The following is a 27,977-nucleotide window of genomic DNA, read 5'->3' as shown; positions in this document are numbered from 1 at the left end:
CACAAAGACCAGGGATCTGTGGTGCCAGTGTGGTGTAGTGGTTAAGAGCGATAGACTTGTAATCTGGGGAAACGGGTTCGCGTCTCCGCTCCTCCACATGCAGCTGCTGGGTGACCTTGGGCCAGTCACACTTCTGTGAAGTCTCTCAGCCCCACTCACCTCACAGAGTGTTTGTTGTGGGGGAGGAAGGGAAAGGAGAATGTTAGCCGCTTTGAGACTCCCTAGGGTAGTGATAAAGCAGGATATCAAATCCAAACTCTTCTTCTTCTTCTTCATCTCCACTTGTCTCAGATAATAAACTGTAAGCAAACTCCCACTCTGAAATCTGCACTTTGAAATTAGAGCGGACAGTGTTCAAATTTTGCTGTCATTTGCCCTATGCTTGCATAGTGTGCTTCATCAAAGAGCAGAGGAGGCTTGACATATTGCAAATTAACAGTCTTTCCCCCCAAACCGGGCCCGTTAGGTATGACTAACAAGCACTTGAAAACACATGGAGCTTATAAATTTTGCTATCCTTGCTTGGGTCCTGTAAGTTACTTTCTCTCCTCCCCCCCCCCCCGCCCAAATCCCGACATTGTCTAATGGGGAAGTGCTGTGCCTGCTTATTGCTTTCTGAAGAACAAAAACAGCACCAGCAACTCTTGAACCTTTCAGAAATATGATAGGATAAGACAGTCTTCCTCAAGTTAATACCCTTCATAAATTTGGGGTTATGGGGTTACAAGCAATGACCATCATCCTTCCCCATTAGCCATCTTGGTTGGGGCTTCTGCGCTTTTAGTCTAAAATACCCGGGGGAAGGAATCAGGTTAGAGAAGGCTGGTGTAAAATTATTATTATTATTATTATTATTATTATTATTATTATTATTATTTATACCTCCCTATGCCCGGAGGTCTTAGGGCGGTTCACAGAAAAGATCAACTTGAAAACCACAATATATATAATAAAAATAAAAACAATAACCCAATAACACCTCCCCCCCAAAAGTGCCACATTTTATTTTAAATTTTAAATGTATCTAACATAATTGTTACAAAATATAAGCAAAATATTGCAAATACATACATACATACATATTTCAAATAAGCACATACAGTGGTGCCCCACAAGACAAATGCCTCGCAAGACAGAAAACTCGCTAGACAAAAGGGTTTTCCGTTTTATGAGCTGCTTCGCAAGACGAATTTCCCTATGGGCTTGCTTTGCAAGACGAAAACGTCTTGCAAGTTTGTTTCCTTTTTCTTAACACCATTAATACAGTTGTGACTTGACTTCAAGGAGCAACTCATAGAACGCAGTGTACATAGTAGCCTTTTTTGAGGTTTTTAAAGACTTTGGTGATTTTTGAAGCTTTTCCAAAACTTCTTTTGCAGCCATTTGGTAAGTCAAGCTTTTAAAACCTTTTTTGGGGGGGTTGGATTTTGGGTTGGGGTGTTTGGAATTCAAGGACTTGGTGTTGGGGAGGGGTTTGCAAGAATCTGGAAGCTTGTTTTTTTTCCTGCATTTTTATGATTTTCTGTGACCATTGGGGCACTCTGCTGTTTTTTAAAAAAATTCTGGATTTGAATTTCTGTGTGCTGGGTGGCTGGGGGAACAGTTGGGGAGGGGTTTGCAAGAATCTGGAAGCTTGTTTCCCCCCCCCTGCATTTTTATGATTTTCTGAGCGCATTGGGCCACTCTGCTGTTTTTTTAAAAAAATTCTGGGTTTGAATTTTGAAATGCTCTTTACAGTATGTGTGACTTTAAAGAGCACTTAATAAACTCTTGTTGTACCAAATTTGGCTTTGTTTGGACTTTTTTTGACCATAGGAACGCATTAATTGATTTTCAATGCATTCCTATGGGATTTCATGCTTCGCAAGATGAAAAATTCGCTAGACGAAAAAATTCGCAGAACGAATTAATTTTGTCTTGCGAGGCACCACTGTATATATGAAAAAAGGAAGAAAAGAGGGAAAAAAGAAGAAAAGAAAAAAGAAGAAGAGAAAAGAAGAAGAAACATTGGAAGAATTTCTTCCAAAGAGCCACATTTTAAAAAGGCTGAGGATCTGTTGGGTTCTTGGCCCCTCAAGCCCAAACAACGTCTTATGCACAAATGCATGTCACAGCAGTCCGATTATCCTTTCAAACAGGAAATGCCTTTTCTAAGTTGCAAGCTTACGCTTGACACTTGGCAGAAGGAAAGTCGGGGCTCTTCGAATGAGAAAACAGTGGCTTAATGTGGAAATGGGCAGCAGTTCACCCCAGCAGTTCAAAAACTCTCCCCCATTTCCTGGGACATCATAACAGTGGGCAGCAAAGATAGAAACTACCAGGTAAATCTCCTGAAAACTAATCTAAAGCGAGAAATGCAAGCAGATTGGAAGATTTCACGAGAGAGAAGCGATTTTAATAGCTTCTCCTGAAGATAACTTCCTTGTCGAGCAAGATCCCCATATCTTTCACAGCCACTTCTGTACCTCTGGGAATGTTGACCTGTTCCATCAACAACCCTGTTTGTATTTCTACAAATACCTTATTCTGTTTTATCCACTTAGATGCCTTAAGAACTGATTTGGCAGATTCATGGAACGTACATCTATCAATGGCCTTTTGCACTGCCAGTTAAGAATACAGTCCCACACACTCTCACTTGAAGTAATTCTTCCACTTCTAAAAAGACTGCCAGGCTAGTATTTATACTAGGCCTAATCACTCTGAAAGTTTGAACAGGAAGAGAGGACTATAAATGGCGACTAGGCTTGAGGGCCATGGTCCACCTCCATGGTTGGAGGCAGAGTACTTCCGAATATCCATTGCTTGAAACTATGGGAGGAGAAAGGGATCTTGTGCTCCAGTTCTGCTCCCTGGTTTCCCACGGGCACCTGGTTGGCCACTGTGAGAACAGAATGCCGGACGAGATGGACCAGGGGCCTCATCCTGCAGACTCTTCTTATGTTTTTATTGAAGCTATCTTCCAGTTGCAGCCTGGCCAAATACAGAACACCCTGTTTGCTTGTGTGTCTCTGGGTTGCCAGATTCTGAGGCTCCTCAAGGCCAGCATCAGTGACCTCAAGGAGGCCCAGGAGGCTCTACAGGCAGGGGTGCAAATTTATGTTGTTCATTGAAGGATCACTATATCGGTCTTTTCAGAAGTTTAGCACAGCTTCCCACACACAGCTGCCGCCATGAGGTAAACCTGGTAGTTGTGGGAGGGCCCCATCAGCAGGCCCCATCAACTGTCTCATTGCTGAGGACCACCAGACCAGTCAGCTGCCCTAAGATTGATGAGGCCTTATATCATCTCCCTCAGTATTGCCTCACCCTTTCCTGCCTTCCTCTCACTGTCCTTCAACTGTCAACTGTCTCCTTCCCCGATTCACACCTCTCCAAGGTTCTTTTTTCCCCAATGATCTCCCATTGGCCAGTCTTCCAATCCAGTTGGCTCAAAAGCAGAAGGCTGGAATTTATTTATTTTTGCACAGAGTGCATTATTGCATGGGAACCAGATTCCTAAAACCAGGGATCTTGTGCAGATTGTGTCCTGTTCTTCAATCTGAATCACTGGTGCTGGTTTTTTCACTCTCCTTAACACTTGTTGACTTTTTATTAAACGCAGTTGTACAAGAGCAACTATTTATTCGTTTTCCTCACTGCGCGGCCTGGCATTTGGATGGGTGACTTTGACAGAGAGCTGAGCTGCTCTTTCCACAATTATCTTCCGATTCTTGGATGAAACATTGTGAGCAATCTCTGCACAACAGGACTTGTTGCACAGCAGCTGCACTTCCAGCTCTTTGACGTTGTAGACAAGGAACTTTCTGAATGCTTAAGGCAACATGTGCTTTGTCTTCTTACTGCTACCGTACCCAACGTTGGGCATCAATATTTGGCCCTTGAACCTTCTGAGAACTGGTGCCTTTTTAATGGATCTGGCTTTAACTGCAGTGCTCAGGCCAGGATCCAGGCATCCCTCACACTCCCAATATTCAGTTCTCGATATCAGGAAATCCCTCTGCCATCCCAGTAACCAACAGACCTTGCCTTTGACTCTCCCAAAGCAGATAGGATGACAGGAAACGGCGAACAGTGAAAGCACCTAGCTAAATACTCCAAAATGATCAGAACACATATAAAAATATAGCTAACATCCAATAATTGGGTGACATTATTGGAATTCCTAGTATCATTTTGTTTTAAACAAAATGGGGGTGGAAGTCAGATCAGGACTGCAATACAGGGGAAGGTTAGGGCGAATTAGGAACTGTGTCCCATTAATTTCTTTTCTATTCTCTCTTCCACGTTACACCCATTTTCACCCTCCTAACCTGCCACCCAGAGGGACGCGGGTGGTGCTGTGGTCTAAACCACTGAGTTTCTTTGGCTTGCCGATCAGAAGGTCGGCGGTTTGAATCCCCGCGACGGGGTGAGTTCCCGTTGCTCAGTCCCTGCTCCTGCCAACCTAGCCGTTCAAAAGCACGCCAAAAATGCAAGTAGATAAATAGGTACTACTCTGGTGGGAAGGTAAATGGTGTTTCCGTGCACTGCTCTGGTTACGCCAGAAGTGGCTCAGTCATGCTGGCTACATGACCTGAAAAAACTGTCTGTGAACAAACACCAGCTCCCACAGTCTGTAAAGCAAGTTGAGTGCCGCAACCCCAGAGTCATTCGCGACTGGACTTAACTGTCAGGGGTCCTTTGTTAACCTGCCACCCAGGGCACATGCAGTGCCGGATTTACGTATAAGCTAAACAAGCTATAGCTTAGGGCCCCACTCTCTTGGGGCCCCCAAAAAAATTAAAGAAAAAAACAACCTGGATGTACATTTCCAAAATATAAGGTAAAAAACATAAAATAAAACCTACATATAGCAACAGTGTTTTGTGTTGTGTACTCTTCTATGATGTAAGTACAGTGGTGCCTCGCAAGATGAAAAGAATCCGTTCTGCGAGTCTCTTCGTCTTGCGGTTTTTTCGTCTTGCGAAGCAAGCCCATTAGCGGCTTAGCGGATTAGCGCTATTAGCGGCTTAGCGGGCTTAGCGGATCAGCTGATAAGCAGCTTAGCGGCTTAGCGGATCAGCTGTTAAGCGGCTTAGCGGCTTAGCGGCTCAGCTGTTAAGCGGCTTAGCGGCTTAGCGGATCAGCTGATAAGCGGCTTAGCGGCTTGGGGAAAATGGGGGGGGAGAAAAAAAACTCCACAGGAACTCACAAGACATTTTCGTCTTGCGAAGCAAGCCCATAGGAAATAAATTTTGCGAAGCACCTCCAAAACGGAAAACCCTTTCGTCTAGCGGGTTTTCCGTCTTGCGAGGCATTCGTCTTGCGGGGCACCACTGTAATGGGCCCCACTTGCTAGCCCAAACCCCAATATATCACTGGTTTGCTCATTTCTATATACAGGGTGCCTACATTCTGCATGTGCAAATGGCTTTAGCTACCTATTAGGTCTATAAATTGCCATATAACATATATTCAACACAAAAAACAGCGGCAATTTGTTGTTGACAAAGAACAGCTGGACATATCAAAGGGCCCCATTACCTTCAGTAGCTTAGGGCCTCATCAAACCTAAATCTGGCCCTGGGCACAAGTCAACTTCCCTCACCCCCCCCATGGTCCTGATCTTGATCGCTCCCATCCCCCCCAGCTGATTCTCTGAAAAGAGAAAAGATGACAGGAGTATTGAATTCAATGGGGCTTACTCCCAGGTAGGTGGGATTTGGGTTGCAGCCTTAATCACCAAACCCATATGATACACCCAGTCTTGCTTTCTGAGAGTGATCTAGTAGTCCCCGTTACCTGTTTCCATTTCAAAGCTCAGCATATTATTTAGGTGGTCTCTTGTATTCTGCATTCTTTCGAAACATGGAAAAGCTCTATGGATCCGTCCACCGAGAGAGGCTGAAATGCAGTAAAATTCGAAGAATAGCAGGCTCCTGGCTTCAAAATGATTTTCACTTACATGGCTATGAAGAATAAACGCCACATGGTTCCGTCTGCAAGCAGGGGGGATTCCTACGTAGAGTGGCATCTTCCATTTCATCCGCGCTGAACGGCACAAAAGAAAATAATAATAATGAAAGCAAACTCGCTGGCAATAATCTAAACAATGATTCTTTCCCGTGGATTATGCCGAAGGTGCTCTCAGTGCTATAAATACAGTACTGAGTAACCTCTGAATGCCTGAGCTTTGTATAATTGTTGTAAGGAAAGCTACAAGGGATCTGTAACAAAAATGAGTTAATCCTCCATTTGTGCTTGGGTAGTGGAAAAAGAAAAAGAAAGATCATTGGAGAGAGATTATTGCCTCTTTTTTTTTTTTACGGAGTGCAGTTACTGAATTTAAAATTACTAAAGCCAGCCACAACTTCAATCTAAATAGGCTAGATTCAGGAACAGAAGGGGAAACCAACTGTACTGCAATAAACCTGCCACCTATATAAACTATCTTGCATTTGTCAGTTCTCTCAAAATGCTTTACGAGTGCTGAGAATAAGAATCACATAGTACATTATTTTGACCCCTTGATCTAAGTCATTGATCATTTAGAATAGGTCTGCATACACACGATACACTTAATTTTTTAAAAATTATTAATCTAGATTTTCAAGATAGCCTACAAAAGAGAAGCATAAAACAAATATAAAACAGATCAAAAACATCAGAAACAAAAGCAATTATCATAGCAATAGTAAAAAACAAACAACCAAACAACAAAAAATTCCCCACCAACAATAGATATAAAATCAGTTAAAATCCTGGGCAAACTTTTATTTTGTTGAAAATGTCTAGAACTTGGCTTGCCCGGAGAGACACGATACACACCGAAAGCACACAAAGTCACCCCAAGAATGCTGGAAACTGTGGCTTATTCTTCACAGAGCTGTAATTCCCAGCGCCCTTAACAAATTAGAGTTCCCAAGTTTATCTGGCGAAAGTCATCTAGTCCAGCAATGTCCAACTGGTCGACCACAATCGAGAGGTAGATCGCCATGGTACTCCTGGTCAATTGCGGTAGTTAAAGAAGGGATCTTGAGCGATTGCGATGCGCCCTGCCCTCAGCGCTATGTCCCATTGCCGCCGCTGGCGCTGTTGTAAAAGGTTTTATTCCCTGTGTCTGTGACAGAGTGGGGGGAGGAGGGAGGGCAGTGGACTGTTGGGTGATCAACAACTCTGGTCAATGAGTAGATCACTGCCAGTTTTATTATACAGGGAGTAGATTGCAGTCTCTAGAGAGTTAGGCGTGCCTGATGTAGTCGAACCCCCTGCAGTCCAGGACTATGCAGCTGCCCCATACTGGAATCAAACCTGCAACCGTGGCAAACAACTGAGCTAGCCAGGCTGGCCAGCCAGTAATTTGCTCCCCTTCTGTTTACCCTTGTATCTTGTTCATGCAAATACAAGTGTAATAAGAATTTTAAGGTCTTAGGTAAAGGTAAAGGTACCCCTGCCCGTACGGGCCAGTCTTGACAGACTCTGGGGTTGTGCGCCCATCTCACTTAAGAGGCCAGCGCTGTCCGGAGACACTTCCGGGTCACGTGGCCAGCGTGACATCGCTGCTCTGGCGAGCCAGAGCCGCACACGGAAACGCCGTTTACCTTCCCGCTGGTAAGCGGTCCCTATTTATCTACTTGCACCCGGAGGTGCTTTCGAACTGCTAGGTTGGCAGGCACTGGGACCGAGCAGCGGGAGCGCACCCCGCCGCAGGGATTCGAACCGCCGACCTTTCGATCGGCAAGTCCTAGGCGCTGAGGCTTTAACCCACAGCGCCACCTGCGTCCCCTGAGGTCTTAGGTATATATTAAATGTTCATAAATGTACCAAGCAAACAGGTACATAAATATATAAACCACATGTCTGAAGCAGCACAGGAAGACAGTCCTGAAACCATTTTGACTCCCAAGCTGACCAAATGTTTCTCTGCAAGGAGGGAGGAGGTAAAAAATCCCTTCCTTGTTACAGAAATTTAGTAATCACCATTTCAAAGGGTGACAGACTACCAGGAAAGGCAATCAGATAAGGCATTCTCAGATAACCTGGCAGACAGGAAAAACAACATTCAAATTTCTGTTGTAGACCACCTTCTCTGTGATGTAGGTATGATGTTTGTGGGGGGTGGTCTTGGGTTACACTCCTTCTGTGATGTATGTATGATGTATGGAGGGGTGGTCTTGAGCTATAGGGCAGGGAATTTAAAATGTCTATATGTCTGCACGCCATTGTTCGAGGTCCTCCTCCTTTCCTGCGTGTGAGGGGAGCATCCTATTGCAACAGATCAATAAAGATCAGGATTACTAGCTGCTTTGCTTCTCAATATTCTCTGGTTGTCCTCTGTTATTTTCTCCTAACAATTGGGAACCCATGTAAGGACTCTATACGGGCTCTTGGATACCCCATAAGGGGAAAAGGGCAGATTTTGTTTACAACACAAGGAAGGTTTGGGAATACGTTCTAGTGCTGACACAAGGAGTTCCTAAGTGAAGAAGTCTTTTTTCCCTTTTAAACTTGAGAGGTTCTTGTGGTTTAGACTCCTCGGAGCCTTTTTGCTGGAGCATGCGGTTTCGACGGCAAAAAATCTTTTCATTCCGATGTGTGAAACGGATGTTCAGAGTTCAAACGTGGATGGAACAATTATCCTCAAAAAGATATGTTTGAGAATTTGCGTTCTTTGTTCTCCAGTCATTTTTGAAGTGGCAGGTTAAGGACACAACCTGTAAAGCATATGCATCATAGCTCTTAGATCAGCCCCTGAAGAAGGAAATAATTGTTTCCGAAACACATCTGGTACCAATAAACAAATTTGGCACTTTTTGGGAGAAACAACTGTTTTCTCTCTTGTTCTTGTGTCGATCTTTGTTTTCCCAAGTTATTCTGTTGCCAAAGGCAGTAACTCCCATAAGCGCTCTCTGGCAGTAAAAATAATAATGCAACAATAGTGGATTAAATAACTTCTAGACATAGCTGTCACAGGTGGCTGCCTCATTCTGCATAATATGAAGGCTGGCTCTGATTATGTGAACCAGGTCTCTCTCTCTCTCTCTCTCTCTCTCTCTCTCTCACACACACACACACACACACACACACACACACACACACACTTTTCCACAGTAACATGTAAGCACTTGCTAAGCACTTTCTGTCCAGAAAGGCTTCTGTCACAACAAATACCGTATTTTTCACTCTATAGGACGCACTTTTCCCCCTCCAAAAATTAAGGGGAAATGTTTGCGCGTCCTATGGAGAGAATGCAGGCTCCTTGGCTTCAGCGAAAGAAACGCAAAGCCTCCAAAGCACAGAGGGAGCACTTTCTGGCTTTTGGACAGCCCCACGAAGCCTCCACAGGGCAAGGGGATGAAGGCTCCCTGTGCCCTGTGGAGGCTTCATGCAAAGCTAGACCAGCTATCCCAGTGGCTATCCCAGAAGCCAGAACAGCAAGAGGCTATCCCAGAAGTCAGATCCTTCATGCTGTTCTGGCTTCTGGGATTCAGAATTTTTTTTTGTTTTGTTTCCTCCTCCCCAAACTAGGTGCGTCCTATCATCTGGTGCATCCTATAGAGTGAAAAATACGGTATGTTAGTCTTTAAGGTGCCACAAGACTCTTGAATTGTTCCCCCCTCTTCCCTGCGACATGATAAATTAAGAACAATAATCAGAAACTACCCTGGAGTTATAAATGCACAGCAAATTTTGCTGGAGGAACTATTTTTGGTTGCTACATCCCCCCCCCCCGAAGTGGGGACAAAGAAGCGCAGATTCAAAGAAAACAACATTATAAGGGATAACCAACAGACAAATGGATCAGCTGAAATGGAAAGAACTCGGTGTGTTTTGAAGTGTAGAGATAAAGGCAATATTCAAATAGCATAGCAAAAATGCACCTCAAAAATCAGTAACTTTCAAACAGGCATCAGTGGACAACGTTATCTAATCCACCCATTCTTCCACTGCTCACCCATCTCACCTAAACTTAATTTCATAATATCATTCCTTGGTATTTGACTCCCATCTTCAGACTTAGAAGCTCCTCCAAACAAATAAATGTCCTGAAAGGAAGAACAAAAGAAACTGTAGCAAAAGTAATAAATAACTCAGCTTTATCTTTGCATTGTCCTTCTTTACGGCAACATCCACACAAAAACATAGTTACTGGAGTTGGGTTTTTTACATGTCTCATTAAAGGCCTTCTTTCGACGAATAGTCAGAAAGTCCATTTTTTAATAACAGTAAACTGTTCCTGCCAAATGTCTTGCAGAGGCTTGACATTAATACCTATGCTGAACTTTATTGGTAACGTTATTTGTCCACTTTTTAAAAAAGTTTTTATTTTTACTTTTCAAGTTTATACATTAGTTTCACAATCAATTTAACATTTTGAAGTTTGACTTCCTTCCCCCTCTTTCTGTGGTTCCTTAATATATATATTTTTTATAAAATACCTTCTGTATATCCAAATTCATTTAATTTGCTCATTTAATTACGGTATCTACTTTAAATATATACTCTTATGAAACTGCAGGTTATTACAATAATTCTGCCAATGCTTTTATTGGTTTGCAATTTATCTGTAAATATTCCATAAACCATTTCCATTCTTTTATAAAACGTTTGTTATCTTGATTTCTTACTCTTCTGGCAAATTTCGCCATTTCTGCATATTCCATAAGTTTTTGTATCTATTCCTCCTTTGCTAGGAATTCTGATTCTTTCCACTTTGGGCAAGTAGCATTCTCGCTGCTGTAGTAGCATACATAAATAAATTTCTATACAATTTAGGTAGTTCTGTCCCTATAATTCCCAAACACATATATTTGCCCACTTTTGCTGGTGACAGAGAAGCAGCTAGCTATCTGCTAATCTGAGTTACCATTAGAAAACACAGATGGCTATGAACAACTTCCATCCTACAAAGTAGGCTCGAGGGATCCCTTGATCCCTTCTCATTGTTGATGTCTGGGCGTCTGGTATAATCCTTTGTCTCGCCCTACACACCTCAATGAAACATCTGGGGACACATGCGGACCAATACTGCTGGTTGCCTTGGAAATGGCTGGCTTCTGCTAATTAACAATCTGCTAAAACACTCTGGGATTGATTGGACTGCGGCCAACTCGCCTCGCCTTGCATTTCGGAGGACTCCCAATGACAGGTGTGGCCTGGCAAACCAATAGGGAGGCTTTTCTGCATAGACATGGCGATATTCCGCATAACTAAGCACTGGTGAAATTCAAAGCGCAATGAGGAAGGATGGGGGATGGAAGAAAACAACAACTGCTCTTTAGTGCTCAATGGGAGCTAACAGGAATTTGGGTTTACCCTAGATTGCCATTTGTTCTGATATACCACGAAAGAGCAGGTTTTCCCTTGGAAAGTAATGGGGCAAGGGGGAAAACTCCTCGGACCCATGCTTAGAAAGCGTGGGTCAAGCGGGAAACTGCCAGGACTTGTGCTTTCTAGGCACAGCACATGAGGAAGTGTGGATGAACCCTGTATTTATATTTACAGTGGTACCTCTGGTTATGAACTTAATTTGTTCCAGAGGTCCATTCTTAACCTGAAACTGTCCTTAACCTGAGGTACCACTTCAGCTAATGGGGCCTTGTGCTGCTGCCGCAGCGTGATTTCTGTTCTCATCCTGAGGTAAAGTTCTTAACCTGATAATGTTAATATATTATCTGTTCTTCCAGCTTTTCCCTTAAGGTCCTCTTGCTGCAGGAATCATTCGAAAATAAGAAGGAATGGGATCGTCCAACAATTGATGTATTTCTTATTATAATTATTATTTAACTATAACCATCAGTGTTGTAGTAACACATGCAGAAACGACAGGTCGCTGCGCCAATAAGCTTATAGGTCCAGCGCTGAGGGCCTTCTGGTGGTTCCCTCGCTGCGAGAAGTGAAGTTTCAGGGAACCAGGCAGAGGGCCTTCTTGGTGGTGGCACCTGCCTTGTGGAACGCCCTCGTATCAGATGTCAAGGAAATAAACAACTATCTCACATTTAGAAGACATCTGAAGTCAGCCCTGTATCGGGAAGTTTTTAATGACTGATGTCTTAATGTATTTTTATTCTTTTGTTGGAAGCCACCCAAAGTGGCTGGGGAAACCCAGCCAGAAAGGCAGGGTATAAATAAATAAATTATTATTATTATTATTATTATTATTATTATTATTATTATTATATAGTAAAGTATAACTAATATCTACGTGGTCTCATCCTGTGGAGCACATCAATATAGCATTACCTATAGTGGTCTCTTTCTTGCCTTTGGGCTCTTCCTGATTATCTATTTATTGAGCATTAATTTCTTTGCTCAATACATGGAGGTGAGATTATATCTGGCCTTTATTCATTCTGATTTGTTTGTGAGGCAGTTATATGACAAGGAGAATTCACTCCGCATCCATCCCAATTTGCTTAGAGGGTGTCATGTCATTCCACACTTTTCATTGCGTTTCCCTGTCATGCTTCTCACTGCAAAAAGTCTGTTTCGTTTTTAAAGTGGATTTGTTGCAGTAGGGCGGCAGGACACTTTAATCCACTTTGTTTGTGCATACCTAAATCTACAGTATGAACTTGAATCCTTCCTGCAGATAGCAGCAGTCTGGAAGCACCCTATGAGACTCTTGTGCAGATTATCGGCAAAATTTAACCCTGTAACTTGATACGGGTTCCTGTCTTCAGAACAGCGATATTTTCTGCCCTCTACACTCCTACAATAAAGTAGAAGCGCTGCTACGGATTTTTAATTTTTTATCGTTCAACGCAGCTACTTTCCCTTTAGCTTCAGTGCTATAGGTCAGGGGTATCCCAAGAAAATTGTTGTGGTCACCACACACACCCATTTCACAGAGCAAAAAACGGCAATGCTCATAACATCCCCCCCAAAAAAACAAATCCAGACAAAACACCTGTACACCCCCCCATTCAAAACAGGCACCCTCTCCCCTGAAATCCTTCCAACCAAATAAAATAAAAACGAAGAAAAGGCTTTTCAAATGGGGGTTCCGTTGGGTCCATGCAAGCAAGATTCCCCACTCTGTCAAATTCAATGAAATTGAAGGCAAAGCGTGTTCTCCTTCAGGGAGAGCACGTGTTGCGGTGGGGTCTACTGAGCCACCCCCTTTGTTGCTGGGTAAGTTCTCCAAGATGGCCAGGGGGCATTGATTGGATTGCCGAGTTGCTGGGGGGAAAGTTATGTTGCAATTTTGGTGGGAGGGGTAAAAGGTTTAAATACTCTGCACTCAGCCTTGTACTTTCTCTTTGCTGCGTGCAACGGATCACCCGCCCACCCACCCTAGAGTAAGGGGTTGTTGCATTGACCTTGCTATGCCTGTCATGGGGTCGTCTGCCTTTGAGCAGGGGCCTGGTAGGAATTTTTCCACCTGGCAAATTGGCTGGCTGGGTTGTTTTTGCCTACTGCGTAGCAAATCGTCACAACTTGTAAGGTTGCGGTTAAGCATTGGTTATAAATTGGTGGAGGAGGGGTTAGGATAGGCTGGGCCTGCCCCTCCATGGTTGCTGCGGAAAGGGAATTCCGTTAAAGGAATCCTGGGGCTTGCCATCTTTTCGTCCAATCCCTGGAATGGGACTAGGGCCGGCAAGCCTTCGGGGAGCATGCGGGTGAGAATTGACGGTCTGTGACTCAGCTCCATTTCTCCCCGACTTGCTTTCCCCCGCACTGTCTTTCGGTGGTGCCCGGAAGTCAGTTCTGTCCCCAGGCGGGGGGACAGATAGTCTTAACCAATGCCTAAACAACCACTCACAGTTTGTATTTTAATAAAGTTATGGCCAAAATTGTGCCAAAAATCTTAAACAAAAAATTACGTGTCCGTTGTGAGTTATTTTGGGGGGTGGATTGGGGACCTCGACACGCAAAGCATGTTCTCCTTCATGGAGAGCACGTGTTGCGGTGGGGTCTAACAGGACCCCCCTTCTCGGTTACTGGGCGGGGCCGTTTGGATGGCCAATTTGGGTTGTTGAGGAGATTTTGATGTTACCATTTAGTGGGTTGGCCCGAAGGTTATATATTCTTGGCACGCAGCTTTTTTCAGTCTCTTTTGCTGCGTGCAATGGATCGCCTGCCCACCCTCCCTAATTTAGGGCTGTTGCGCTTGACTTTACTATGCCTGTCATGGGGTCGTCTGCTTTTGGGGCAGGGGCCTGGTGGGAATTTTGTCCATTTGGCAGATTGGCTGGTGCCATTTGGTTTTTGCCCACTGCGTAGCAAATTGTCACAACTTGTAAGGTTGTGGTTAAAGGTAAAGGGACCCCTGACCATTAGGTCCAGTCGTGACCGCCTGTGGGGTTGCAGCGCTCATCTCACTTTATTGGCCGAGGGAGCCGGCGTACAGCTTCTGGGTCATGTGGCCAGCATGACTAAGCCGCTTCTGGCTAACCAGAGCAGCGCACGGAAACGCCATTTACCTTCCCACCGGAGCGGTACCTATTTATCTACTTGCACTTTGATGTGCTTTTGAACTGCTAGGTTGGCAGGAGCAGGGACCGAGCAACGGGAGCTCACCCCGTCACGGGTATTCAAACCGCCAACCTTCTGATCAGCAAGTCCTAGGCTCTGTGGTTTAACCCACAGCACCACCCGTGTCCCAAGGTTGCGGTTAGGCATTGGTTAAAAATTTGGTTGGTGGAGGGTTAAGGGCTGGCTGTGCCTGCCCCTCCAATGCTGCTGCTGCAAGGGAATTCCGTTAAAGGAATCCAGGGGTTTGCCATGCTTTTGTTCGAACCCCTGTCAAGGGGCTAGGGCCACGCAAGAGCCCTTGGGAGCATTTGGGGAGGGGTGACGGTATGGTGCCCAGCCCCATTCTCTCCCCAATATTGTTTTCCCTTACTGGTTTTCGCTGGAATCCGGAAGTCAGTTCTGTCCCAGGGCGGGGACAGATAGTCGCAACCAATGCCTAAGCACATTATGTATTTTAATAAAGTTGTGGTCAAAATTATGCCAAAAACGTTAAACAAAAATTCTGTGTGAATTGTGATTTATTCAGGGGTGGCTTGGGGACCTCGACACGCAACATCATTTGAAACAGAAAACTGAAACTGACAGGCTTTTACCTTATCATGGTGAGCTGTAAATGTGTGCTGCGTCCTTCCGATTGGCTTTTCTCCCTTGACATCACACTTCTGCCACGTTAACAATACTTGGGAAGAGGAGAGAAGAAAACGAGCAAATAGAACCTGCATTGCATCCTGGGGTTTTTTTTTTTGCAGCAGGGAACGCAGTTCATGGCCTTCGATATTTCCACCCATTTATTCTTATAAAAACAGAGCTAACCTCCCATCGTCCCAGACTGGAACTTATTGAGAAGCCAAATAACTAAATAATTTAGGGAATTCTAAGCATTCCTTTTTTTTTTTAATAGATATTTATTGGAGTTTTTAGAAAAGAAATACAGTAATAATAAACAGTGTTGCTTTGTTTTTACAAAATTTCATAACATCCTTAGACTTCCTCACGTCTCCCGCTCCCACTTGCATCATTAATAAATTTTTGTCAAGCAAATTATCATCTTATTTCCAAATTTATAACCACTTATTTAAATACAATAAAAAAATTCTCCTATAAATTTTGTTTCTCTTAATCTCTCTTATCATCAAATTCTGATCTATTTTAGTGATGGCCAATTATTTATAACCAAGCATCCTTCTTAACATTCCACTAAATCACAATGTTTTTGTAGATAAATCTTGAATTTCTTCCAATCTTCTTCAATCCTTTCTTCTCCCAGGTCTCGGATTCTGCCAGTCATCTCCGCCAATTGCATATAGTCCATCAGTTGCATCTGCCATTCTTCCAGTGTGGGTAGATCTTGAGTTTTCCAGTTCTTAGCGAGTAGTATCCTTGCTGCTGTTGTTGCATACATGAAAAATGTTCTATCTTTCCTTAACACCTTCTGGTCGACAATGCCCAGAAGAAAGGCCTCTGGTTTCTTGGTGAAGGTATACTTAAATACCTTTTTCAACTCATTATATATCATTTCCCAGAAGGCCTTCACTTTAGGGCAAGTCCACCAGAGGTGGAAGAATGTTCCTTCATTTTCTTTACATTTCCAACATTTGTTATCAGACAAATGGTATATTTTGGCAAGTTTAACTGGGGTCATGTACCATCTGTATATCATTTTCATTACATTTTCTTTCAAAGCATTACATGCAGTAAAGTTCAACCCAGTGGTCCACAACCTTTCCCAGTCCTCAAACATAATGTTATGCCCAATGTCCTGTGCCCATTTTATCATAGCCGACTTAACCATTTCGTCTTGTGTATTCCATTTCAACAGCAAGTTATACACTCTTGAAAGTACCTTAGTCTTAGGTTCTAACAATTCTGTTTCCAACTTCGATTTCTCCACCTGGAACCCTAGCTTCTTGTCACTTTTAAAAATTTCTTTAATCTGAGCGTAGTGTAACCAGTCTCGCACTTTATCCTTCATTTTCTCCATACTCTGCAATTTCCAATTATCTCCGTCTTTTTCTAACAGTTCCCAATATTTTGGCCAGTAGGCTTCCATATTGGGTCTTTTCCAGGCCTTAGCTTCCAAAGGTGAGAGCCACCTTGGAGTTTTATTTTCCAGTAAGTCTTTATATTTTGTCCAGACATTAAACACTGCTTTCTGACAATATGGTTCTTAAAGGCCTTATTGATCTTAACCTTATCATACCACAAGTATGCATGCCAACCAAAAGCATTGTTATAACCTTCCAGGTCTAACACATCAGTGTCTTCGAGAAGTAGCCAATCTTTTAGCCAGCAGAAAGCTGCGGCTTCATAGTACAACCTTAAGTCTGGCAGGGCAAAGCCTCCTCTTTCCTTCGCATCTGTTAATATCTTAAACTTGATTCTGGGCTTTTTGCCCTGCCAGACAAATTTGGAAATATCTCTCTGCCACCTCCGGAAACACTCCGTTTTGTCCACAATTTGCAATGTTTGGAACAAAAACAACATCTTTGGCAATACATTCATCTTAATAGCAGCAATTCGGCCTAACAAAGAAAGTTTCAGTTTTGCCCAGCTATCCAAGTCTCTCTTAATTTCAGACCAACATTTTTCATAATTATCCTTAAATAGACTCAGATTTTTGGCTGTTATGTTGACCCCTAGGTACTTTACCTTTTTCACCAATGATAATTCTGTTTCTCTCTGAAACCGTTCTGACTCTGTATCTGTCATATTTTTCCCTAACACCTTCGTTTTTTGTTTATTTAGCTTAAGTCCCGCCACCTGACCAAAATCATGTATCAGTTGTAATACTCTTTTCGTACTAGATTCTGGCTCCTGCAGTGTCAAAACTAAGTCATCTGCAAAAGCTTTAAGTTTACATTGTTTCGCTCCGACCTGAATCCCCTGCACCAACCGGTCACCTCTGATCAAGTTCAAGAGCACCTCCAAGACTGAAATAAATAACAGAGGGGAAATCGGGCAGCCTTGTCGTGTTCCTTTTTCGATTTTAAATTCTTCCATTACCACATTGTTAACTATCAATTTAGCTTTTTGTTCTGAATATATTGCATCAATCCCATTTTCAAAACCCCGCCCCGCTCCCATTTCTTTTAAATTTCCCTTCATGAATTTCCAAGAGATGTTGTCAAAGGCCTTCTCCACGTCTATAAAAATCAGCACTGCTTTAGTGTTTATATCTGTTTGCAAAAGTTCCAAAATGTCAATAATGTTCCTTGTGTTTGCAAACATGTGTCTACCTGGGAGAAAGCCGGCCTGGTCTTTATGAATTACTTCATTTAAAACTCTTTTAAGTCTGCCTGCTAAAACATCAGCAAATATTTTGTAATCCACATTTAAAAGGGAGATGGGGCGGTAGTTCTTAAGTTGTGTTTTTTCAGTTTCTGATTTTGGTATCAACGTGATAAAAGCTTCCTTCCACGATTCCGGCGCCTTCTTTCCCTCCAGAATTTCATTGCTGACCTCCATCAAGGGTTGAATCAAATAGTCACTCATTGTCTTATAATACTTGGAGGTCAAGCCGTCTGGCCCTGGAGATTTGCCCAGTTTCATGTTCTGAATGGCGTGTTCAATTTCTTGTCGTGTTATTTGACTATTCAGGAGTAGTCTATTTTCTTGTGTAAATTTTTTAAGACTGTTTTTTTCCAAAAATTGTTCAATCTCAACCTCATTTTGCGGCCCTTGAGTGTATAGTTTCTTGAAATATTTCTGGAAAGATTTTCTAATTTCCACGGGGTTCTGAATATTTCTTCCTTCAATTTCCAAATTTGTTACTGTATTCAACTTTTGTCTCTTCTTCAACTGCCAAGCCAGCAGTTTCCCACATTTATTTGCCGATTCAAACGTTTTTTGTTTCATTGATTTAATCTTCCATTCTATTTCCTGATTTATCAGTTTGGAATATTGTGCCTGGTGAAGTTTAATTTCTCTCAGAATCAGCTGTGACTTCGGATTTACTCTTAGCTTCTTCTCTAATTCTTTTATTTTCTCCAAGATCTTGTCTTTCTTTTCATTTTGTTTCCTTTTCTTAATAACATTCTGTTGTATTAAGAACCCTCTCATCACGGCTTTACTTGCGTCCCAAATTGTTCTTTTTTCCACCGTTGTGTTCAAATTTATTTCAAAATAGTCCTTCAAAACTTTTTGGGCCTTTTTAGTAATCTCCTGATCTCTGAATAAGTTGTCATTCATCTTCCATCGAAAGGAACCGGTTGGTAACAATGTCAAATCCATTTTCAAGGCGTTATGGTCGGAGCAGGTCTTTGGGCAGATTTCCACTTTTCTGACCTTAGGTGCCAGACCTCTAGTAATCCATATTTGGTCGATTCTTGTCCAAGTCAGATGGGCTTCAGAGAAGAATGTTCCTTCCTTTCCCAAGGGGTTTCTCGTTCTCCAAATGTCAATCCAGTCCATGTTGTCTGTCATTTCAAAAAAGGTCTTTGGTAGTCTGCCATCTTTGGTAACTTTTTGACTTTGCGACTTATCCATGTTAGTTGATACAATCCCGTTCATGTCTCCCATCATAATGATGTTGTCAAAGTCCAGATACTCCAGCATGCTCTCATGCAACTTCTTATAAAATTCCGATTTCCCTTCATTTGGTGCGTAAATTCCTAATAGCATAATTTTTTCTCCTTGATGTTGTATTTCGACTGCCAAAATTCTGCCATATTCATCTTTAAACAATAATTTAGGTGAAAGGCTCTCCTTTACATATATCACCACCCCTCTCTTCTTTACTCTATCTGAAGATATAAATTCCTGGCCGAGTCTTTTGTTTACCAAAACTTTTCTATGGAGCCTAGTCACATGTGTTTCTTGCAAGCAAATAATGTCCAATTGTTCCTTTTTTAATATATGAAAGATTTTCTTCCTTTTTTCCGGAATGTTGCAGCCATTTATGTTCCAGCTCAGAAGTTGCAGAGACATCCTGTATAAATCTGGTTATTTTTCAAGGGGTGGTACTTTGTCTTCAGAGTCCAAGGGTGCCGGTTCCTTTGGTGCTCCAGGCTCCGGCAATGATCCAAGTCCTTTATGAAGGTCTTCTCCTTACTGGTTCAGAAATTTATCTCTGTCTTCCAATGTTCTAATTTTAATCTTCCTCCCTCTAAAAATAAAAGATAATCCTTGAGGAAAGTCCCACCTAAAGATGATTGAGTTGCTCCTCAGTAGTTTTGCTAGTTCCAAATATTCAGATCTCAAATCCAAAAGCTGTCTAGGAATATCCTTGTAAATTTCAATTCTTTTACCCAGAATGTCCAGTGATTTTCTGTAATGTAGGCCCAAAATCTTGTCCCTTTCCTCCTTTGATCTCACTGTTATCAAGCAATCTCTGGGCTTGTCTTTTCTTATCAGTCTTCCCAGTCTAAAAGCTGATGTAATTTTAAAGTCTTTTTCCTCAAGTTTCCACTGCTCAGAAAATATTTTGGTCAAAAACTCAGCCAGGTTGTCTTCTTCTACTTCGGATACAGATCTTATCCTTAAATTGGTCTCCCTATTTTTCAATTCAATCATCGAAAGATAGGTCTGATGTTCACCTACTTGTTTATTGAGTGGTCTCACCTCTTTTTCTAACTTTCCAAGTCTTTGGCTAGTGTCTTCAGCCAATTTCCTGTTCTCTCCTGTAGCCTCCTCCAATTTTGCAATCGTTTGAGTGTTCTGTGCCACTTGCCCAGTTAATCTATTTAGACATTCTGTGTTCTGGTCTATTTTCGCTGTTTGTTCATCAGCCTTTTTATCCAAAGATTCCACTCTCTTGTCCAAAGATTCCAATTTTTCATAGATTTTTTCTAAAATGGAAGCAGCTGATCCTGAGGCCATATCCTCCAATTGTAAATCCTCTGTCTCTCCTCCCCCTGCCTGTGGCAAGGAGGCAGCTTCTTCCTCAGAGTGCAAAATAGGCACAGACGATCTGCGTTGTTGTAAAGTTGAGGCTAGAGTTGTTTGTCTCGTTCTTGGTCTTTGTTCTTTTTCTTTAGTCTCCTTTTTCTTTGCGCCACTCATTCCAAGATTATCTGGTAGTCAAGGTCAAGCTGAGTTGTTCCCATGAAAAAAAGACGGCCCAGGTGCAGCACTCAGCCGGCAGGCCGAGAAATAGAAAGTAAAACAATATCACTGCTGTTAAGTCCAAAAACCTCTAGGGGGAGCTTAAAATGTCTTTCAGGAAGGATTACCCAAAAATAATAAAATTTAATGTCCAAAAACCTTCAAATGTTAAATTTTTAGCAGAGTTGGTGTTATAAGGACACAATGTCTCAAAACAGTGCTTGCTGGTACTTCAATTGGTGTTATAAAGTAACAAAGTCCAAACCTCTCAAATTTTTCCAGTTTATGTATCAAAATGCTTGAGTCTGCAAACTGACTGCTACTGTTACCGGGCAGTTCCAGCCCCTGGTTTCCTTCTTTAAATTGTAACTTCAACAGAGGAAGATTTCACAGTCCATGCTAACACATAAATCCAATGCTTACACTCCTTTTCTGCCTTTAGATACAGTTCAGTAAATGCTCAGATCCAATCAATAAAAGATTCACTTACAGCCTCCACTCCTCCAGCTCTTTGCTTTGAAGTTCAATGGCAGCGGAAGACGGACTTCCTTTTCCTTTTCGTCCTCCGCTTTCAGCCAAATTCAGTTCCTTTTTAGTCTCAAATTGATTGAAAGTCTTTATTACTCACGGGTTGCTATTTTTCAAAGTGCCAAATCCAGGAAGAAAGGTCAGCGCTCACCGGCAACAGCTTCGCGGCTTCTCTCCGCCGATTGCGGAACGACCCTCAGCGCCGCTGCCTCCTCCGCGATCAGGAGCCCCTTACGGGGTTCCTTCAACATTTCGGGGGCAGCTCCTGGCGCCCGCCGGGTCCCAGGACTGCAGGCTTCTGCCGCCTGCAGTTTTCCGATGTGGGTCTCCGCTTCGCCGTAGCGGACGGCCCGTTTTCGAGCGGAGCTCCCTTCCCGGTTAGGAAAGGGCAGCCATTACCCTTCGCGCCGCCTCCGGAAGTCCGGGAATTCTAAGCATTCCTAACAGCACCTTTTTTTTAATAATATTTATTAAATTTTCTGTTTTAAATTTTAGAATATTCATTTAAACAACCTTAAAATATAAATGACTTCCCTTCTACTCTTTCCATGGTTCATTTTGCATAACATAAATCCCTGCATATTTTATATAAACTAAACCATTCAGTATTCTATTATTACATCCATCAAAACTTATTTACACTGTTGAATCTATATTAATGCTGCCCTCGTTTTCAAATATACCGTATTTTTTGCTCTATAAGACTCACTTTTCCCCTCCTAAAAAGTAAGGGGAAATGTGTGTGTGTCTTATGGAGCGAATGCAGGCTGCACAGAAGCCAGAACAGCAAGAGGGATCGCTGCTTTCGCTGCGCAGTGATCCCTCTTGCTGTTCTGGCTTCTGAGATTCAGAATATTTTTTTTCTTGTTTTCCTCCTCCAAAAACTAGGTGTGTCTTATGGTCTGGTGCGTCTTATAGAGCGAAAAATACGATACACAATTTCCCCCCATATATTCAATAAACATTTTCCAGTCTTCTTGTTCTATATTTTCCATTTTTTGGACTAATAAAACACGAGCCACAGTAGTGGCATACATAAATAACCTTTTTTGACACCTGGGAATTTCCATCTGAATTACCCCCTTCAATAAGGACTCTGGCTTTTTGGGGAAAGTACTTTTAAACATCTTTTTCAATTCATTATGAATTATTTCCCAATACTCTTTTACCCTTTTACAGGTCCACCACATATGATAGAACGTACCCTCAGTCTCTTTGCACTCTTAAGTTGCATTATCTAATTTTACGCCCACAACTTTTGGAGTAATTGATCAGAGACTGCAGGCTTGTGAAGCAACCGTCAGCCTAGTAACGGCTGACATTATTAAGGGAGAAGATTTCAGAGCTATTTTTAGGCAATCTGAGAAAGGACTAGTTTTTGGAATCTTTCCTGGCAACACGGTACCATCTTTGAAAGCAAAGCATTGAAAAAGCCAGTGTCCTGACAACATCAGTCGGTGAGGGTAAGGGTGGTATAAAACTGCAATGAAGAATTTCACAGCATTTGACATCATGAAGAACTGAGCTCTGTGGAAGCCAAGGACCCAACATGGCTTTTTTCTTTTTTTGGGAGATGGCCAGTGAGCCAACAGGAAATGGTGTACATTTATACATAAGGGAACTCTTTAAGAACTCTTGAGTTCTTAAGGGATCGAAACCAAGTTAATAATGCTTAGTTCCCATTATAATCAAAAGGACAGGCTAGTCATAAGTAACTTTTTACAGAAGTGTAATTAATTTGGCCTGGATTCACTAAATTTTTAATACAGTTTAATTGCATTAATTGTATAATACAATTTTGACACAATTAAGTGTCAAATGTCCCAGTGCTTATCAGTTATCCAAGTGCCTTTGCAGAAAAGTGGAAACTGGGAGCAGGCAAACTTCTTACAGAATGAATGTTTTTACTTATATCTCCATAAATTGTGGGTTTTTCCTGGTTTATAGTGTGCTCAAAGCTGATTTTCATGAGTAAAGATCCATCTGAAGTCTGGCTCTGATTTTCTCAGAGGTTTGTACTGAGATACAAACAAAAGTGGTACAGTGTTGTTGCATTGCCTTTCATCTATTTGTAACCCCACCCAACTGCCCCCCCAAAACACCCCAGTTATTCATACAGTGAGGGAAATGATCTGTAATAATGAAAGACACCTGTGTCCAGTGCAAACAGATCAGTGCAATATTCATCTTCGTCGGAACAACCTCCAAACATATAGATGACTTCTCCGATCGTTGCAAAAGCATGGCCTGATCTGAAAGGTTAAAACATCATTTGTATTTAACAGTGTGCCTCGCTGCTCACTCAGAATTAGAAATGCTATGGAAATCAAAAGTATTTAAGGTTGCCTCCCCGACTGTTCTCTTTTTTTTGGGGGGGGGGCAGGTGTATTCTTCAAGATGCCATTGCTGCTGTTATAAGAATTTAAGGTCATATATAAAAAAATTAGGGGACGCGGGTGGCGCTGTGGGTTAAAGCCTCAGCGCCTAGGGCTTGCCGATCGAAAGGTCAGCGGTTCGAATCCCCGCGGCGGGGTGCGCTCCCGTTGTTCGGTCCCAGCGCCTGCCAACCTAGCAGTTCGAAAGCACCCTCAGGTGCAAGTAGATAAATAGGGACCGCTTTCTAGCGGGAAGGTAAACGGCATTTCCGTGTGCAGCTCTGGCTCGCCAGAGCAGCGATGTCACACTGGCCACGTGACCCGGAAGTGTCTTCGGACAGCGCTGGCCCCTGGCCTCTTGAGTGAGATGGGCGCACAACCCCAGAGTCTGGCAAGACTGGCCCGTACCGGCAGGGGCACCTTTACCTTTACCTTTATAAAAAAATTAAATGATCATAACTGCATATATAAACCACATGTCTGAACCCCCACAGATTAGGTCCCGAACAAATTGTCCTCAAATATTTCTCTGGAAGGTCAAAGTGGGAAACTTCCCCATTGTCTCTTTCCTCACAAATCCTGTCTTCAGGGCACATTCAAGTTATGAAGAGGGTGTGAGCCTGTGACCTGTGACCTAGATTCAGGAATTAAGTAGCTATAACAACAAAAGACCAAAACCCAGATAAGGCAATCAGGTAACTTGCCAGACAGGAGATAAACAATGCACTCAGGTTTCTGTTGTAGACCGCCTTTGCTGTGATGTAAGTATGATGTATCTGGGGGGTAGCCTTGGGCTACCTCCCTTCTGTGATGTATGTATGATGTTTCTGGGGGTGGTCTTGGGCTCCAGGGTGGGCAATTTAAAATGTCTATATAAGGGCAGGCACACCTTTGTTCTGGGTCCTCCTCCTCTCCCCTGTGTGTAGAGGAAAGCAGAAAGAGATGGAGACAGAGACAGAGAGAACACAATGGCCAGCTACATTATGGTTACCAGATTTTTAAAAATGAATTCGGGGACCCCCCCCTTTTTTAAGCTGAGTAGCAATAGGGAGTCAGTAGTGGGGATGGTGAGGCAAAACATCCTGGGCCCAAGTACACATACATATTGTATAAAGGTGCAAAGCCCTTCTTTCACACCCTGTGAAAGGTAAATGCACAGCGTTTTTTAAAAATTGGGCAATGGCCGCCCACTAACAACTTCCGAGCCTCCCCTGATCAATCAGGTACAGATCTGTACCGCCAGACGTCCCCAGTTCCCCTTCAGGAGTGGTAGCAACAGTGGCAGTCAGCAGTCCAGAGCCAGCCTGGTAGCACAGTTGACTCTGGCTGGCTTCGGGAGCTGCTTGCCGCTTGCTGCCGTGGCGCTCGCCAGTTTGCCTCCCGGAAGTCCCCATATGATGTGTCTTGTGCAAAACACATCATATGGCGACTTTCGGTGAGGAAGAATGACGGGCACCACAGCAGCGAGCAGCTCCTGAAGCCAGCCAGAGCCAACTGCGCTACCAGGCTGGCTCTGGGCTGCTGAGGCTGCCGCCGCCACGTTTCCCAGGAACAGATTTGCAAATCTGGGGATGTTCCAGGGACAGATTTGCGGAACCAGGGATGTCTGGTAACCCTAAGCTAGATGCCTCTGGGAAGCCGAGCAGCAGAATATGAGTGCAACTGTGCTCTCCTGCCGTTCTTCCTGAAGCATGCCGCTCAGTCACTTAGCCACTCCTCTAGACCTGCACTCTAGGAAGCCCTGAGAGTTGTGTTTATATAGCAGCAAGTGTGCTTTTCATGAAATAACTGCTATCAAAACTCACCACTGTCATCTCCTCTGGCGGCAGGTCTGCAGAGGTCAAGTGCTCTCTCTCTTACCATTTTGCTGATCCCTTCTGCTCTCTACCATCCAGACCCTCTGAATTAACTCTAAGGGGTTTCAAGTGCACAGCAACTATATCAAGTACCTGCTAAGGAGTTGTGCGAGAAGACCAGGAGTTTATGTGGACTGTCAGTAGGCCCTTGTTTCCTTACTAAGGTAGCTGTTAAGTTGTGGATGAACATATCAGATGACACAGTGATTCCTCCAGCAGCTCTTGTTTATTCACAGGTCAGGACAGAACTGAACTGAAGGGTTCAGTCAGCCTGTTTATATAGAGCTCCACTAAAACGCAACAGTAACCATTTTCTGTAACCATCCAATCACTGAATGTCACTTTCAATCCCTTATTTGCATATGTGGACCTGAGTGAAAACTATCTACAGTATCCCCCTGCTGGCCCAGGGTGAGAACTTCAGTACATAACAGTAGCCATGCGTCACACTGGCTTACCCTCAGCCATGTCTCCTCTTCTGTTTCTTACTGGTCATCCTCCCCATTCACTAAGTCAGAATGATTTCTAAATCTGCATCTATGCATCAGAACCGACGCAGGATTTTGTGCAAATCGGTGCCTTCTTCTGTCCTCTTTTCCGGTGATGCATTCCCTGTGTTTTGGCAACACACCCTGTTCCTGAACTTCCCCCTTCCCAGTCTACTCACTATATGCTCAGTCCTTCTTCCCAAATACAGTGGCACCTTGGTTCTTAAGCTTAATCCATTCCGGAAGTCCGTTCCTAAACCAAGGCGTTCCAAAACCAAGGCGCACTTTCCCATAGAAAGTAACGCAAAATGGATTGATCCATTCCAGACTTTTAAAAACAACCCCTAAAACAGCAATTTAACATCAATTTTACTATCTGACAAGACCAGTGATCCATAAAATGAAAGCAATAAACCATGTACTGCAGTCACACAATCAATCCATCAGCAGCTGAACTGGGTTCCACACAGTCACAAAAACAAAACACAAAGAGCCGCAAAAACAAAAATGCAAAATAAATAGCAAAAACAGACATCAGTGTAACACTCAAAATGGAAGTGTGGCACTAAAATCGGAACTGTAACACTCAAAACAGAGCACGTTCAGCTTCCAAAAAAGTTCACAAACCAGAACACTTACTTCTGGGTTTGCAGTGTTTGGGTTCCAAGTTGTTTGAGTACCAAGGCGTTTGAGAACCAAAGTACCACTGTATATGCTCCTTCCTTTCCTCCCAAATACCTGCTGCCTCTTGCTCCTCTCCCTCGCTGCAACTTTCTAGCCTCATTCCCTGTTTGTGTGTCGTGGCTTCTCTCTACTGTCCCAGCAGCACCACCTCTGAAGCTCAGCCAACATGGCCTCAGCCCAGTATACCTGAAGGAGCGTCTCCACCCCCATCATTCTGCCCGGACACTGAGGTCCAGCTCCCAGGGCCTTCTAGCGGTTCCCTCACTGCGAGAAGCCAAGTTACAAGGAACCAGGCAAAGGGCCTTCTTGGTAGTGGCACCCACCCTGTGGAGCGCCCTCCCACCAGATGTCAAAGAGAAAAACAACTACCAGAATTTTAGAAGGCAGCCCTGTTTAGGGAAGCTTTTAATGTTTAATAGATTATTGTACAGTCATACCTCAGGTTACAGACACTTCAGGTTGTGTTTTTTTGGGCTACGGACACGCTGAAACCCGGAAGTACTGGAACGGGTTACTTCCGGGTTTTGGCGGTCATGCATGCGCAGAAGCACTAAAATCGGGCTTTGCGCATGTGCAGAAGTGCTGAATCGCAACCCGTACGTGTGCAACCCGAGCATCCACTGTAATTTAATATTCTGTTGGAAGCTGCCCAGAGTGGCTGGGGAAACCCAGCCAGGTGGCCGGGGGTATAAATAATAAATTATTATTATTATTATTATTATTATTATTATTATTATTATTATTACAACACGGTCAATGCTCAGGGATTTGTAATCCAATAAAATCTGAAATGCCCCAGGTTAGTCAGCTCTGCTATAGTTGGCCTCTGAGCCTCACTAATTCCCAATAAAAGCAGCGCCAACAACCCATGACTTTGCCCACCTGCTATGCCAGTCCCCACCCTGAATAGTACTATGAAAAGCAATGGGAACAATGAAACTTATTATATGATACACCTGTCAAATAGCTGTGTGAGGGGCCAGTAACATCTTGCTTCCTGGTTGCTCTGCCACACGTAAGGAGACATTCATGTTCTGCAGAAAGCCTATTTTGTATGCAATCCTATACAGTCATACCTCGGGTTGAAGTAGCTTCAGGTTAAGTATTTTTGGGTTGCGCTCCTCGGCGACCCGGAAGTAAAGGAGCACGTTATGTCCGGGTTTTGCTGCTCGCGCATGCACAGATGCTCAAAATGACGTCACGCGCATGTGTGGAAGCAGCGAAACACGAACTGCACACGTGCGCAGTAGCATGCTATAATTACTTCAGGAAGTGAACGGGGCTCTGGAACGGATCCCATTCGTATCCAGAGGTACTACTGTATAGGCAAACCTGGAAGTAACCCTCATGGAACTTAGTGGGACTTACATAGGAGTAGACCTGTACAGGATTGCATTGCTGCCACATTTTCAAATATCAAAGACCTGAATGTGTATACAAGTTCCCTTACTGTAAATAAATAATAATTGCATTTTGAAGGAGCACCACGTCTCCTAAGGCAAGTGAGCTGAAGTGTAATAAGGCTATTATTATTATTTATTGAA

The 27,977-nt window shown here is 43.2% G+C and overlaps 1 protein-coding gene across 3 annotated transcripts in view; it reads right to left on the bottom strand.

The window, feature by feature from the left end:
• LOC309380555 (kelch domain-containing protein 3-like) overlaps positions 1 to 27,977 on the bottom strand; it is an 85,743-nt gene that overhangs the window by 34,974 nt on the left and 22,792 nt on the right. For all 3 annotated transcript variants that reach the window (XM_081930658.1, XM_081930660.1, XM_081930659.1), the window contains exons 9-12: positions 23,182 to 23,282; positions 15,054 to 15,139; positions 9,947 to 10,028; positions 5,948 to 6,033 (exon numbers count right to left, since the gene is read on the bottom strand). In XM_081930658.1, coding sequence (XP_081786784.1) covers positions 5,948 to 6,033; positions 9,947 to 10,028; positions 15,054 to 15,139; positions 23,182 to 23,282 — 355 coding nt within the window. The remainder of the gene's footprint in view (positions 1 to 5,947; positions 6,034 to 9,946; positions 10,029 to 15,053; positions 15,140 to 23,181; positions 23,283 to 27,977) is intronic.

The sequence above is a fragment of the Podarcis melisellensis genome (genome assembly GCF_964234715.1).
Source record: "Podarcis melisellensis genome assembly, chromosome: 11".
NCBI classification, from domain to species: Eukaryota; Metazoa; Chordata; class Lepidosauria; order Squamata; family Lacertidae; genus Podarcis; species Podarcis melisellensis.
Note: the sequence above shows the minus strand (reverse complement) of the source record. Positions and strands in the feature narration are given on the sequence as shown.